Genomic DNA, 15,619 nt, shown 5'->3' on the forward strand with positions numbered 1-15,619 from the left:
GTCCATTTGTTATTATATAGGACATAGGTTACCAATCCAGGTCAGATTACATCATGTATAACTGTCCAGCATTACCTATATCCTGTATTGGACAATTGGGTCTATATTATTCACTGATTGAGGTTAGTCTAGATCAATGAGACTGTCCCCCCACAAACACCAACAAACTCATTATGGTACTTACTTGCCGCCAGATTTTCATGTCTTTGTTTTTTTTTGGTGTTTTTTGTTTTTCACACAAAAGTACATTCACATTGGGCTATTCCATTCAAAAATCATACCCACACTTGACCATTTTGGACTTCTAGACAAATTCAAATTCCAACAAATTTTCTTCCCAAAACAGCTAGTACAAGAGTGTCCAAGAATTTGGACATCCCAAACATTTTTCCCAAATGATGGTCAAATAGTGTAAAATCAAAGTTGTATCAATATTTTCTAGTTTTCAGCTAGATCTTAGCATTTAACAGACAAAATCCTGAATCTATATCAGTCATCAACCAGCGGATCATCTTCCACAGGGGTGTGAATTTCAAATGGAATAGCCTATTGCACAATGTGTGATCTAACCGAATCAAAAACATGTTGACTGCTCAGTGCCATAAGTAGGTAAGTGCAATAGCTGCCCTGTGAACAATTGGCAATTTTCTACACATGGCAGCTATTGCACATACCCATTTCTGGCGCTGAGCAGTCGATTTTGAGATCTTTGCAGACAGAAGAAGATACAATTTGAAGATAACATGCAATCTTACCATATTCATCCACTTTGAAAGTCTGTTCCGTTTTCCTTCCATTTTGTGTGGCCACAATCTTCCATTCTCCCAGTACAGGTTCAGGCGTCATTGGCATCTGTAAGTCTATCAGTCCATCCTCACTCTTTTCATCTTTCCATTGGGCAAGCCGGATTCCATTGGGTGCCTCGATCCAGATTTCTGAGAACTTCAAATAAGAATTGTTGCAAGTTATTAAGGGGGCTAAGAAATTTGCAAACTGGTCAATTTTAGTACTAATTTGATAATTTTGGACCCTTTACCATAATTTTAGTAGCCTTTCAACTGTATATTTCAACTGTACTTATAGTATATAGTTACTCATAAATAATGATGTTTTTCCTTGGATTCAAAATGAAAAGAATCAGTCTGAAAATGTTCATTTTTATAGCAACCTTTACACAATGTGGTCATTTTATAATATGTGTTTAATATGAGGCGGTAAAAGTAAATAATATTCTTTAAGAAAGTTTGTAACTCTTCTTTGTGCAATATAGGCCTACTGTAATTGTCCTTGAAATGGACCAAAATAGAGATTAATTTTGAATGTTTAGAACCATTATGTGTATTAGGTGTGGTGCAACAATTACGTGTACCCCCGGGTGGTGAAGTATATAGAGGGAAGATATTTTGGCGGGCCAAAGGGAGTGGAAGCATTTTTGGAAGGTCAAAACGGGGGTGAGAAGCAATGTTTAGTGCAGATAGTTTAGGAACTATTTTGATTTAATGCCCTTAAAAGTAGTAGAAGTATGTTAGGAAGACATTCAAGTGTGCAAAATGTCCTGTTCATTGCACCCAAAACACATGATTAGACAATTTAAGTTTCTAAATTTGGGTTCCCAAAATCTGCCATGTTCCAAAAAGAAAGGGGGGGGGCAAATATTTGATGGCATGTCAAAAAGGAGGGGCAAATATTTTTGGCAAAGCTAAAGAACGGGGGTGGGTCAAGCAATTGTTGAGAATGGTGGACACACAATTATTGCACAGCCCTGAAATTTGCATTATATGGCTTTAACACACCATACATTTCTTTCACCATCTGCTGGGAAAACTTACAGCGGATGTATCTGGTTTCAGTTCCTGATCCAGTGTCATGATACGGAAATATACTGAAATATAGAAAGAGCATGGTAAAAAGGTGATCAATACATTGCAAATACCAATGTGAAAAAGTTTTTGAAGTCCTAAATAAAACAAACACATTTCCTGTGTCTGGTTCATATTGGGCACACAGGATACTAATACTAAATCAAGTGTTACTTCAAAATCTAGATCAATGTGAACCTACCAAGCACCCTCTGGGAGTGCCTGTACTGTGGTTTGCCTCAAGTTTGGTAGTAATGCAGGTGCGTATTACTAGGTGCACAGTATCGCACCGTGTATCCCCTCCACCATCACCACCCACCAGGCCACTACCTTCTCTGCTACCACATACACCCCATATATGCACACAACCATTCTCACATGTTTGACATGGTTTCTAATGCTTTGATGTAAAGTTCACCCCCCCACCAATAGGCACACAACCATTCTTACGTGTTTGACCAGGTTTATAGATAGGTTTATCAGTGTAAAGTCCCCTCCCACACCACCTCCTCCCTGCCAACCCTTTCTGCTACCATGTACACCAACAACCATTCTTACCTGTTTGACCTGGTTTATAGATAGGTTTATCAGTGTAAAGTCCCCTCCCCCACCACCTCCTCCCTGCCAACCCTTTCTGCTACCATGTACACCAACAACCATTCTTACCTGTTTGACCTGGTTTGTAGATAGGTTTATCAGTGTAAAGTCCCCTCCCCCACCACCTCCTCCCTGCCAACCCTTTCTGCTACCATGTACACCAACAACCATTCTTACCTGTTTGACCTGGTTTGTAGATAGGTTTATCAGTTTGAATGAATGTATCCGAGCCCAATGTTCTGATTTGTACTTTCTTGTCATCTACTACTTCAAATTCAACCTGGGGTGCAAATAATCTCTTGGCCTGGACCCTGAGAATCGCTTCTGTGTAGTCTTCTATTACATCCGGGACCTGTAAAGATAAATACATTGGTGTAGATGTCAGAGGCAATGAGTATCTTTGAAATTTGTCAAACCACTGAGAAGCACTGAATCTCTTAATGAAGTATTGCATGTATGATATACTAAGAATCATTTTTGAATACTATGCCATAGTATAGATGGAATTACAAAGCAGAGAGACATGTATATTTTAAGCTGCACATCTTTATGCAACTAGAATTTTTTTAATGAAACCACAGATGCAAGGAGGCCACCATGCTAAAGGGAGGGGGGGGGGGCAACATTTCTAAACTGTCCTGGGGGACAAATGTACACAAAGACCTAAAAGGGGCATTTTGTTATCTACAGCCTCATCCATCCCCTTTTCTCAAAAAACTTTTTTTTTAAATTACCACTGGAAACCTCTGGCTAAATAATGCTTATGTACCAAAATTTTATTGCAGATTAATTTGTTTATCAAAAATATCGTTAAATTTGAATTATGTTCTGGTACACGGGAACAAATTACAACACTATGGAGCAGTGTAATACACATAATCATGTATAACTTGCAAACGGAATCAACTGAAATTTTGAGAATAAGCTCATTTCATGGTTATCTACTGAAAAGAGGAAGCTAGGATCACAAAATACTCTCTTTAATCTATCATGATGCAAAATGGGTCAAAATTACAAAAATTGTGGCCAAAAACCGTCCCAAAACATTCAGTAATTTTGGGCGAAAATTGACATGTTTTGGGTTATCTAACCTACCTGAATTTTCACACAGTCTTGCCGACTCTCCATTATGTACAATGGAGCTGAAGACAGTTCTGTTACATTGTCTTTCATGAGTAATATAGACAACTCGACAGGTTCCTCTGGATCAAACTCGAGTAGGTGAATACACACACTTTCTGTTGTTCCTGCTATCATCACTTTGGGAGCCATTGCTAGGTAGCCCAAATCTGGTAATGGTTTCTCTGTGATTGCTTCTGTTTCCATGACAGTAACTTCCAAAGGTCTGTAAGAAATTATCAATCAATTATTATTTTCATTTTAAATTAATAAATAAATAAGTTCATTTAAATGGAAAAACAAATAAGACACATTCAACAAGCTCCAGAAATAACAAACATTTGTTGATATTTACCAGGATTTGTTTTGAAAGATAAGCGGTGTTAAAATATTTTAAGTTACTAGTATTTTGAAGGAAGAAACTTATTAAAAATGGCAATTAAATGCATCATATCAGAGCGACTTGGCTAACTTCCCTGCTCTTTAGGTTTTAAAACATTTGGCAAGTGTGTATCTGGAGCAATGAAATGTCATATTATTTTGGGTAAACCAAATTATACACTACACAATTTGACAAAATGCCCCAGTACAAAATACTGTTATTTGTATAGTATCCAGTTAATCTCTATTCTCTTATAATACTCATTGTAATACCTGTTGCATTATTTGTTCTCATTTTGATTCTACCCAGCAGTACATTCATACATATGTCTCACCATAGAGGGTCCTCCTGGGGGAAGGGGCTACCAACACTCTATTTTGCAATTTGCCCTAGCAAATAACCAAATACACCATTAAATTGAGCCCCTTGTAATGAAAATATCTTGCAGGTTTAAAAAGCCAATAAAATCAACTTTCATCTTAAAGCATGAAAGTGCACACACTTGACTTATTCTTTATCAATCAATCAAATTAAAGCAATCAGCCACAAATATTTACCCTTAAACTGCACTTTAAATTACTATGAAATTAGGAAGTGTTACAACAATGACACTTAAAATCACATACGGTTCACCTAGTCCAATCAGTAGGGCCCAATTTTCCTCTCATATTGCCTGTACAGTATCTTAAAGCAACATGTACATTGTAGTCCAATGGTATACTCATGAGCAAATCATGCCAAGCTAATTTGCTTAAATGCTAATTATAAAAATATGCAAATTAGAGGTAATCTAGACTATATAATACATTGCAGCATATTACTTTTAGAAACACTTTGACCAAGTTTCAAGGCAAAAGTGTGCAAAATATTAAAAGTACACTGAACATTTATATGCATTGATTTCTAGCAAAATATTAGCAAAATTTACATACAAAGAAAATATAAATTGATGTATGAAAACTGCATGTCCGATTTGCTTCAAACTTTGCCCTATACTCAATTAGTCTGTTACTAAAAATGTAGAACATGCTCAGAGCATTTCCTAACTTACAGGGAAAAGCTAAAACCAGATCCAACTTTGTAGGACTAGGCCATAATAATAGCATTAACTTTTCAACTTGTCTCATATTAAAGTTACTGATCTTTTCCACATGTTAGTTTATGTGTTAGCTTTTAAAACCCTTCTCAAACTTTCCCCATACTCTAGAGGTGTGCCAATCTCTACATGGTCATGGTGGTTGTTCTAAAGTTTGTCTCAAAATCATAACACCTTAAATTTATATCAATCAGGGATATGAGACAAATGAAAGTTTTATTTTGAACTTGCAAATCAGGGCAATGGTAGAAGCCTACCCTGGAAATCACTTCCACCCACACCCAACTTTAATACCAACTTGCAGCCAGAGACCGGTTCTTGACCTACATCATGTATTGTGTGGCCAGTTGCCTGGAATCCCAGTGCACCTGGTACTATTGGAAGACATACTAAATTGGAACAATTACAGCAGAGACTACCTGTATGAGACCAATTTGTCTGACTACATGTAGCAAGTATTAAATTTTGATCCCTCTTCAATAGGTCATTTGCCACGCTCAGGTGAAAGTTCGGTTGTCAATACATGTTTAATTATAAATTTCCCAAATTTTCACCTGAATTTTCTAAAGAATCAGTTCCTCAATCCTCCAAGATGATTGCGATAAATTTTAATACTAAGTAGGGCTACATACTGAGAATCCCTGAGAATGTGCAACCATGACTTACTCACAGCAGGATTTGTGTAGTTTTTATAGTGGTAATATGCTTTTACAATTTTATTCAACTCAATTTCCTAGAAAGAGCACCTAATGAACTAGACTTAAACTTTATCCAGCAGTGAGGATTTTACTAGTCTTGTGTTACAGAATGTATTATTATATTGCCCATAGACAGTACAGAAACTACTGGGTGCAAGGGAAACCAGAATGGATGGAGGCTTTTAAAAGCCATATTGTAACATTTCCATATAAAATATGTTAGCTTTTACTGTCAGATATGCCCCCTTTTAATTTTGAGCTGAAAAACTAAGGTAAAACAAAGAAAATTGGAATTTACTACCCCCTGTTACTACCAAGGCCGATCTAGCCAATGCGTGTCACTCAGTCGGTTGTAGGCACGATCCTTTGATGCACATGCATGTGTCCCACACAACATACACCTACTGAAAAATGTTTCCATTGTAATAATTAAACGAGTTGCTGCGTTTTACAAAACTACAGCACCCTAGTCTTGATTTTTGGAGGGTATATTTGCTTAATAAAGTACATTACAATTGTGTAAAAAAAAACATTTTGAACAAATTTGAGGGTGTCCTCAGCAAATGTTACAATATGGCTGTATAAAGTCAGTCAATATTGGGGCTTTGTTCCTATTGCAACATTGGCACTTCACGCTCACCTGACCCCTCAGAATGGATAGTGAGGGTTTTTGACAAAGATTAGGATTAGGATCTACACACTAATACAAGTTTTGAAGAGATACATCAGCAGATGATTTTCCATGACCAATTCACAAGTAGCTATTAGATATCATATTGATTTTCATCACAAGTTTGAACTTTTGTCAATTTTCAAAATACCTTTTATTATATCACTAGGGTGGCTACTTACTGTGAGCATACATATGTATACTTTGGGCTGCTTTGAGGCTCTTTGTAAACCTGTTTTGCAACAATTGACAATTGATGCCATAAGAATGGCACATAAAAAATCTTCACAAGCATGCAGGCAAACTTTAATCATCATGTTTTATTGCACTCATGCTTCATGCAGCATTTGTATGGTAGACATCTATATATTCTTTGTTTGCTCTTAGAAAGGAAATACCTGCTCAGGGATTTCAAAGCCAAATATTTACCAAGACAGAATTGGCAAATATGACAGTGTTTACACAGACCATTCTATTCCCTGACAATGATCCAGGGGTCCAGGCTAGGTTATCCAACCCTTGATCTAGGTAACCCAAAATTGGAAAAATTTTGTATGATTTTCACAATATTTTTTGACTGTCACATGTCCCTGGTTCGTGTCTCCTAGAATTTGTGTGAATTTGAGTGAGCCTGATCACAGCATGGATATCTATCCCGGGTCGACTGGGGGACATCCCCAGACATGCCTCCACTTTTTGCAAAAATTAGGCAGTTTTTGTTCTTTTCAGCCACTCCCCCACTTCTCAAGATGGATTGACGTCACTCATCACAGCTACTTTGATTTTGACCATCACCGCCTATCCCAAAGAATGCTATGTTTTATAAAGGTGAAATCCTTAGTTGATATACACATAATAAAATTAATATATTGTAATGTATGTCACTATGGTTGTCTACGTCGATTGGGTGTACCAGCACTGATGTTGGCCGACTGGCGCTAAAGAATTTTTTTAGCATGATGTTTTCTTAATAAAAATACCAAACAAAACTATCACAAAATAATTTTATAGTACTAGTAGTTTAAACCAGGTGAAACCCCTATATTCTATGTTCATGTTTACTCACATTTCCATGTCACAGTATTTTTTAAAAGCACAAAGAAAACTAATGATCTTAAAAGTATCTTTAAACTTCCAAGAAAAAGCAGCTTTTGCAAACCCATTGTTTCTCTTCCAAGTTTCTTGCTGCATTTATACTGCAAAGAATGATTCATGACCTGTGTTAAAGGGCTGAACACAGCCAACCAAAATTTCTCACCATTCTTCAGAAGAACTTTCTAGGCTCTTTTTTAAAAACATCTGATACTGTTTTGTTGGAGTTTATTTTCTGGAAATATCGATCTTGAATCTCTTACAACTTCTTTAATTTCTTAAGTTCCTGAGTGTAGTAGAGCCCTTTCAATTGGTTCGTTGAACTTCAGGTCATTGACACCCTTGTAAGTGGCGAAAAATTGGCACAAGTGACAGTACAGGGGACTAACTAAGCAGTTTGGATTTTACTCTGAAACAGCTTGAAACCGGGCTGCAGTTTACCAGATTCATAAAAATGTAGACATTTTTAAATGTACTAATGTAACTCCAGGACCAAAGCTAATTTAAGGGTTTACTTCAGTGGCTAATGAAGGGTTAAGATTAAAGAATGCTATAAAGTTTGCCTGATTGTGATAAGGCCGAGTAAAAAAAAATACATGTTTCTCGTCCGCGCCCTCCTCATTTTTTGAAGATTTTTCAAATTTCTTTTTATTTTGTAAACTTTCAGTTATAACTTGTTGAGAAAGATGTTTCAGAAGTTGATACTTATTTTACGGCTTTGTAAATGCATAATACATCATCTAAGAAGAGTTTTGTGATCACTAGAGGGGTCTACCTCTCAAAACAATAAAATAAAAAGGGCCTCCTCCTTTTTCTCAGATATCAATCTGTATGTCAAATACCCAAAATATGGTGCCAAATACAGGTATTTAGCGTCGTTTTCCAATAAAATATAAAAAGCCCCTCATCCTCCTAATTTTTAAAAACCCGGACGAGAAACATGTTTTTATTTTTACTTGGCCTAAAGTGACTTGCATTTCTTTTTAAGTTTTAAAGTGCCCCCTTTCAGTTTTCTTCGTTATTGCATGAAATTGCATCAAACCTTAACATTTAAATCACACAAAACAATCTAAACATTGTCTAATTCATTCTACATTTCCTCCAGTGGCGTCCGCAGGTTTTCAAAGGTTTTTTGGCTCCTTTCGCTCATGAATCAAAGTAAATAACATGACTTACGCCTACTTAAGCACCTTTAATATGGTACAAGTATGCCTAAATTGCATAATGTGCATTTTTGATAAAAAGTTATAAAAAGAACATTGACCTTTCAGATTTCCATGTGCAACATGTGTCATTCACTGCATATACACTAACAAAACTTGTAAGACCTGCAAGTGCTTTAAAACATGTTTAAGTAAAATGAATTTGGTTAATTTATTTCAAACTTATGTTAATTAGTAATGTTTCACACATCTTGACATCCCCAACCAACTACAACAGAACAATTTTGACACATCCCCTACATGTATGTGTTCCCCAGTTATGACAGTGATTACCTCATTATTTTGGCTCAATATTATTAAAATTCCTGATAGTTTTAGTACATGTAGTTCATAATTTGTGGCAAAGAATAACAAAAATTAATTTAAACCAAAATTTGAATTTAGTCTTTTATACAGTACAACTTAACAACGTTTCTCAACCTTCTCACCTCATCATTTGATAGAAAATATCAACTCAACAGGGTTGCCAAAAACCTGCAAGCCCACATTGCTGGTTAAATCAACATTGACAAATCCCAATTTTAAACTTATATTTATATAAATTTATAGAAGTTTATGTAGTTTAGCCAAAAGTTGCCAAATACCAAATGTTGGTTTGCAATGCATGCAATGCATAGAACTAGTAAAGTTTTAAAAACTCAATATGAATGGATTTAAACTCTTTCCAAAAATTCTCCCAATTGGGCTACTAAAATAGCAGTTTGGTAACCCAGCAATTCAATAAAGATAAGTCATAAACAAGTTAACTCAATTCAAACTTGGCACAAGTCTAAAATGTCACTTTCTGTGCTACATGTACATGTATCAGTATATCATGCCTACGTAGGCTCCATATAAATTTTCACTCCCCCAGTATATAATGCAAAAATACAAAAAATTGCACCGACATGTATTAAATCTGGTGTACGGCACTGTACGCTAAGGCTGAACCCTGCATCATCTGCATGAGCTGCATGTAAATCACATAAAATTTTAAGTAATTGTTTGCTCATTAACATTAACAAGTTGTAGATAAAATATAAAAAAATTACCACTTTTACAGTTTTCATAGTATATGTATAATGTTACATCAGTATACCATTCCAGCAGAGATTCACAGTACCAGTATTCTGTGGTGTTTAGCTGAGACGAATATAGGTATATTCGTCTCAGGTGTTTAGCATGTTTATTATCAGACCACGACTAGAGAGCAATATTTGTCTGAAATTTTGACACATTTTATTTTTCGTATTCACTATAGGACATCAAGGAGGTCTCTGTTTGTAAGTAACATAAACATAAGTTGAAACATATCTGTCCGGTGTCAGGTTGATCCAAGTTTGTGTCCATACATGTAATGCAATGAATATCAGGTTAGAAGTACGTGATTGAATTTCAAATTGGGGGAAACCAAAAACTCAATAGTAATTGGATTTGAAAGTTTTTGGATGAGTTGTAACATTCACAAAATTAATGTTCAATACCGTATATATACAACATACAATAGAATTCGGGGTTCACAGCTTTTTCTTACTTTTGTTTAATCTTTGAATAATACTGTGTATCAATTTCAACATTTGTGACATGATCAAGGGGAATATGAGTCAGATGTCGCTAATATTGTTTTTGAGATATTGGCAAAACAGTGTTCAAATTCTTTTTGTTTTATATTGTTTTCAGCCATTGATAAATTGCTCATAACTCGGTAACAAGACGTACGATTTTGATAGGATTTGCATCAAAATATAGCATTCAGTATTTCATAAACTGCCAGAAAATGATGTAACAAAAAATGCTAATTGAAAATTGTTGACATGTGACTCATTCTCTTTGATCACATGTGTCACATGTTTTGTTCATGGTCCAGAACTCTCTGGCAAAGTAATTCGGCAAATATGCAAATTTGGCAACGATCAAAGATATAAGCCCCAAGCCATTATTAAATCAATCTACATGCTATAAATTGATCTCTGGAATATGTTAGGCCTACATGATATTATGCCTACATGAGGCCGTATATAAAATTATATTTTGGTTCTCGTCCAGAGGATTTTCATGAATTGATGAGGGAGGGAGGTTTTTTCCCCAATGTAAAATTAGCATTATAGTAGTTTTTGGTCTTTCTCAACATTCAAGGAAAGGAGGAGGCCCTTTATTTTATGTGAGATTCTGAGGAATTATATACCCCCTAGTCTTGGAAGTGATCCATGTTCTCTAAATAATGAACTTACAATTTCCTGAAGTACCATATTCCAAGTCTACTGAAAAAATTGTGAAAAATCTAAAAAAAATTGAGGGAGGAGGCGAGAACCAAAACATTACTTTTATACAGCCTGGTATTTATGCAACACTGTAAACTGTGTACCAGTACTTGCTATATCATGGCCCTATATGTTTGTTAAATATTAGTATTAAATAGTAATACTCAGGCCCGTACGCAGGGGGGGTGCGGGGTGCGACCGCACCTCCCCAAATTTGCAAAAGTATACAAAAAGTCCCAAAATGAGGTTTTTTGGTCAATAAAGGTCCAAATTTGGGGGAAAAGTCCACTTTTCACAAAATCGCCGCCCCCCTTTGGAAAAAAAGTCCACTTTTTCAAAATCAGCACCCCCAAAAAAAATCCTGCGTCACGGGCCTGGTAATACTCTTGAAGTGAAGTGAAATATAATACTTACAGTTCTGTTGTAGGCGCTGATAGAACACCCATAAACAGGCACATCAACAAAGTTAATACCTCCATCGATCTTGTCATTATATAAATTAATTGAGATGTACACACATGAAGAAAGGATACCTCAACAAGTCACTGAACCTTGGAAGTCGAGGTCCTCAACTCGCTGTTCAATAACTGAATAAGCTTATCGATGCAGAACTAGCAGATAAGATGTAAGAGGTAAGCTTAATTTTTTCTGCTATACGTGTAGTTGTGTTGTACTGCTAAATTAGCAACAAAGTAACGTTAATGAGTGGTGCACATTGTTGAAAAGACTGTATGATGTCCCCAGGAGGATATCAAACTGGTAGAAGTCAATTGCACACAGCGCAGCGGTATCAGTCCGTTGCCTCTCTGGAGCCCCTGTGCTGACAGTGCTGTGTGTGTCTGAAATGCAAGCAAATCAGCTGTTGAGGGCGGATCACAAATCGTAAACCGGAAAAGTGTCAATACGTACAGCTTAAAATAGATCTTCAAATAATTGCTATTATTTATAGGCAAATATAGAGAATAGAGATACTTTCATGTTTATTATATTATTTGAAAATACATATTGTTTAGATCTGATACTATTATATTTTGGGTTTTTTTAACAACAAGAGTAGGGTAGTGCGGATTGATACGCAGTTAATTGATGTAAATCGGTCCAAAAGTTTTATTTTGACGTCATAGGCACCTGCTACTTGGAAAGTTTTTCTGTGTTGGGTAAAATGTATTGATTGATCCAATAGAACAAATTAGTAAATAATCATTATAATCTGATATCTGATATGGCTTTAATCCGAAATATTAGGACACAAACATCCGCTGGTATATAGTGGATTCCAAGAAATTTAGCCAAATAAATAATCGCGAAAGGTAGATTTTTTTACCAAATATTATATTTTCAGCGGGTTTTCAGGCGCCAACAATACGGACTTGTCGACCCATTTATAATTATTATAACACCCGGCTAAAATACATTTCCGATGTAATTTATGTATAGGCCTACATGTATACAGAATTATACATTCCCGAACTCATCAATTTCATCAAAAACGTTAAATTATTGTAAATAATGATCATTCATAAATGAAAAAGATTTGCTTTCTAACACTTGTGTTTTTCTTTTTAATGTTGGAAATACAAATAAAGTTATAGAAAATTAATCTAAAACGAAGTAAAGAAGAAGAAGAACCAGGCCACTGACAGTGCTTGATGTTTTTTAACAATTGAAATTGGAAGCAGAGGTATTTACAAAATCGCCAAAAAAGCAGAAATGTTAGGAAGGAATGATCAAAATCAAGGGTCTTTCGGAGCTCAAATTTAAGGGGTCTTGAGGAGCTTAGACTATGCCATAGTCGAATTTTATTAAAAATATGTTATTATTTATAGTCATGATGAACCCATTTCGTTGAACTCAAAATTATACTGATGTTTATTAAAATTAAAGTATTCAATAGTAAAATGGTCATAAAGAGTTAAAAATATCAGATAATTAGTGATAATAAAAGTAACTGAATGCAACATTATCTTGCATAATTATAATGGCTCACTTTAATACTGAACAAATTATTCTGATTTTGGAATCTATACCAGTTTATTGATAGCGAACCCCGAAAATTTACTTGGGAAGCTAACAAACAGAGGGAGTGAGGTGACTGAAAAGATCAGATACAGATGTGAAAATCTATCAGTTGCACACAAATCAATATAAATCAGAGTTTTATGCTTAAAAATGTAATGGCCAGACTATGCAAAATGGGCAAGTGGACTATGAGGAGCTGTGATATCCAAAGGGTCTTTGAGGGTAACATACCCGAATGTGTCTTCTCTCCACCCACCCCCGAGTGGTTTGTGGGTTTTATTTTTGTTCTTTTTTTTTTCGGTTTTTTTTTTTTTTCGATTTTTTGTTTAGAGGGCAGGGTCACTCCATATGAAATCAAGGAGGCGCCCTACCTGACCCCCTCAGATTTGCTTTATATTTTAGTCATATGTTGTACATGTAAACATATTAAAAACCTGCACGTTTGAGGTATGTAGCTCTTACGGATTTTTTGTGGCAGCCATTTAAAGTGGGAGTAGGGGGTCTAAATTTGGACCCAAAAGTTGCCCTTTAAATAAATGTCATCTTTGGGAGTCTGTGCCTTCTTTATAAAAAGAGAGAGAGGTCTGAAACTTTGTATACACACTAGCTGCATGCCCAATTTGTCAAAAAATAAAAAATAAACAATTTCTGTAATTGCGGGTTGTGTCACGGGGTCATTAAATGCAAGAAAAAATGTAATGTTTTGTATACTGGCAAGTTTAGCCCCCCTAAACTCACATTTTTTGTCAGATTAATTATTTTTTGCTGTCACTGATGCTATATATAGGATAAATACAATGCATATCCAAAATGTCAGGTGGGGCGCCTCCTTGATTTCATATGGAGTGACTGGACAGTGTCAGTTGTCCGAGGGGTCAAAGATAGCCAATTTTCCGGTGGGCATAATTTTTGGCCTGTGAGCGTCGCAATTTTACACTATTTTAGCTTAAAATAAACTAAAAGTTTGTGTTTACTGGGACAATTTTCAATTTTTTTTTACGCTGGGAAATTTTCTTTTGGGTGGTTGTTTATAGGGGGATTTGAAACTTCTTTTAGGGGGAGTTGAGTTAGCAAACTATCGAAATCATTGAGGGTATGTATTAAACAGATTAATTGAGTAGGGTAAAGAACACGGATCAATATGCTTTTTGTTTGGAGCAAATCGGACATACGGTTTTCAAAATATATCAATTTATATTTTCTTTGAATCTTATTGTTTTTTATCAATAATAAATGTTCAGGGTACTTTTATTTTGCATACTTTTGCCTTGAAACTTGGTCAAAGTGTTTCTAATAATGTTCTAATGTATTATGTATTGAAGCCCTCTAATTTGCATATTTGCATAATTAATGAGCTAATTTGCATAAATGCTAATTAATTATGCAAATATACAAATTAGGGGGCGGCTTCACTATATAAAACATTAGAACATATTAGAAAAACTTTGACCAAGTTTCAAGGCAAAAGTATGCAAAATAAAAGTACCCTGAACATTTATGCATGGATTTTTAGCAAAATATTGGCAAAAATCATATGAGCTTCTCCAGTAATTTTAGCTCATTAATTTTATTGATTATTGATAAAAACAATAAGATACAAAGAAAATATAAATTGATATATTCTGAAAACCGTGTGTCCGATTTGCTTCAAACAAAAGGTATATTGATAAGTGTGCTTTGCTCTACTCTATTAATATTGATCTGTTTAAAACATGCTTAAAGCACTTTCATAATGCCTTCAATACCACCTTAATGCTGAAACTAATATTTATAACCAACTACATGTAGTACGGTATATCATGGAATGCATGTATAAAGGCAAGATAAGATTTTGAGAAAGTGATCGCCAAATAGGTATAATAATAGTAGAATTGATTAGTTACCGTACTGACTTTTCTTCCCACGAACTCTCCCGCAGGTTTTCAAAAGTATGGCATGGTCTCAATTCCCCCAACTGTTTAAACCCCCCCCTTTTTGCACACGCCACTGCCCTGCCGTTCTCCAGATATTGCATATTACTGGAGTTGTTTTAGGGCAATTCTTCCACATGCGATTGCAGGATCTGTGTGCGATTGGTACCTGAAGCACTGGAGTTACTTCGTTTCATTAAATTTGTACTCAGTTCTGCAGCTTTGGTATTGAAGGGTTTCTTGTATGGTGGTCTCTTAGAGGTGCGCTTCTTATCATTGTGGGGGAGCCCATGGGGGGGGGGGGGTGAGCTAAAGTACTCTCTGCTACCGGTTTATAAGCTTTTTATATAAGGATATACTGATATGGGTTTCTTCGGAAGTTGTTGTGTGGGAGGCTGTTTGAAGCCTTCTCTTGATTTTTCAGCTCCAGCTTCCGAACTTTGTTGTGCAGTCTGATGAGTTTGGGGCAGTCCTTCTTCAGCTCATTAGCTGTTGTGTTGTCTCCTTTATGCTTGTTTGAACTGAGCATCTTTCTTTAGTCGTCTTTGTTTTGGAAGATTTGGGTTTCTTGACTTTCTTCTTTGATGATACTGGTTTTATTCCAATATTCCAAATAGATTGGTAAGTTGATCACTGGGTGCGCCTTCTGTTTGTATACTCTTCATACAGCCGATCATAAATCATATAAGGCTTTTCAGACTTCATTATGGTTCA

At 35.6% G+C, this 15,619-nt stretch overlaps 1 protein-coding gene across 20 annotated transcripts in view; it reads right to left on the reverse strand.

Annotated features, from left to right (window-relative positions):
* Nucleotides 1–11,790, reverse strand: part of LOC140159218 (alpha-2-macroglobulin-like) — a 206,635-nt gene extending 194,845 nt beyond the window's left edge. For 18 of the 20 annotated variants that reach the window (XR_011859857.1, XR_011859858.1, XR_011859856.1 and 15 more), the window contains exons 1-5: nt 11,391–11,790; nt 3,552–3,801; nt 2,634–2,808; nt 1,830–1,882; nt 756–942 (exon numbers count right to left, since the gene is read on the reverse strand). Coding sequence is in view for 17 of the 20 variants with exons in the window: in XM_072182617.1 (XP_072038718.1) it covers nt 756–942; nt 1,830–1,882; nt 2,634–2,808; nt 3,552–3,801; nt 11,391–11,467 (742 nt within the window). In the remaining 3 variants the exon portion in view is untranslated. Of the gene's footprint in view, nt 1–755; nt 943–1,829; nt 1,883–2,417; nt 2,446–2,525; nt 2,559–2,633; nt 2,809–3,551; nt 3,802–11,390 lie in introns of those variants that run through there. The other 2 variants (XM_072182621.1, XM_072182622.1) reach the window with 2 other exon arrangements.
* Nucleotides 11,791–15,619: the final 3,829 nt, after the last annotated feature.

This window comes from Amphiura filiformis, chromosome 8 (genome assembly GCF_039555335.1).
Source record: "Amphiura filiformis chromosome 8, Afil_fr2py, whole genome shotgun sequence".
NCBI lineage: Eukaryota > Metazoa > Echinodermata > Ophiuroidea > Amphilepidida > Amphiuridae > Amphiura > Amphiura filiformis.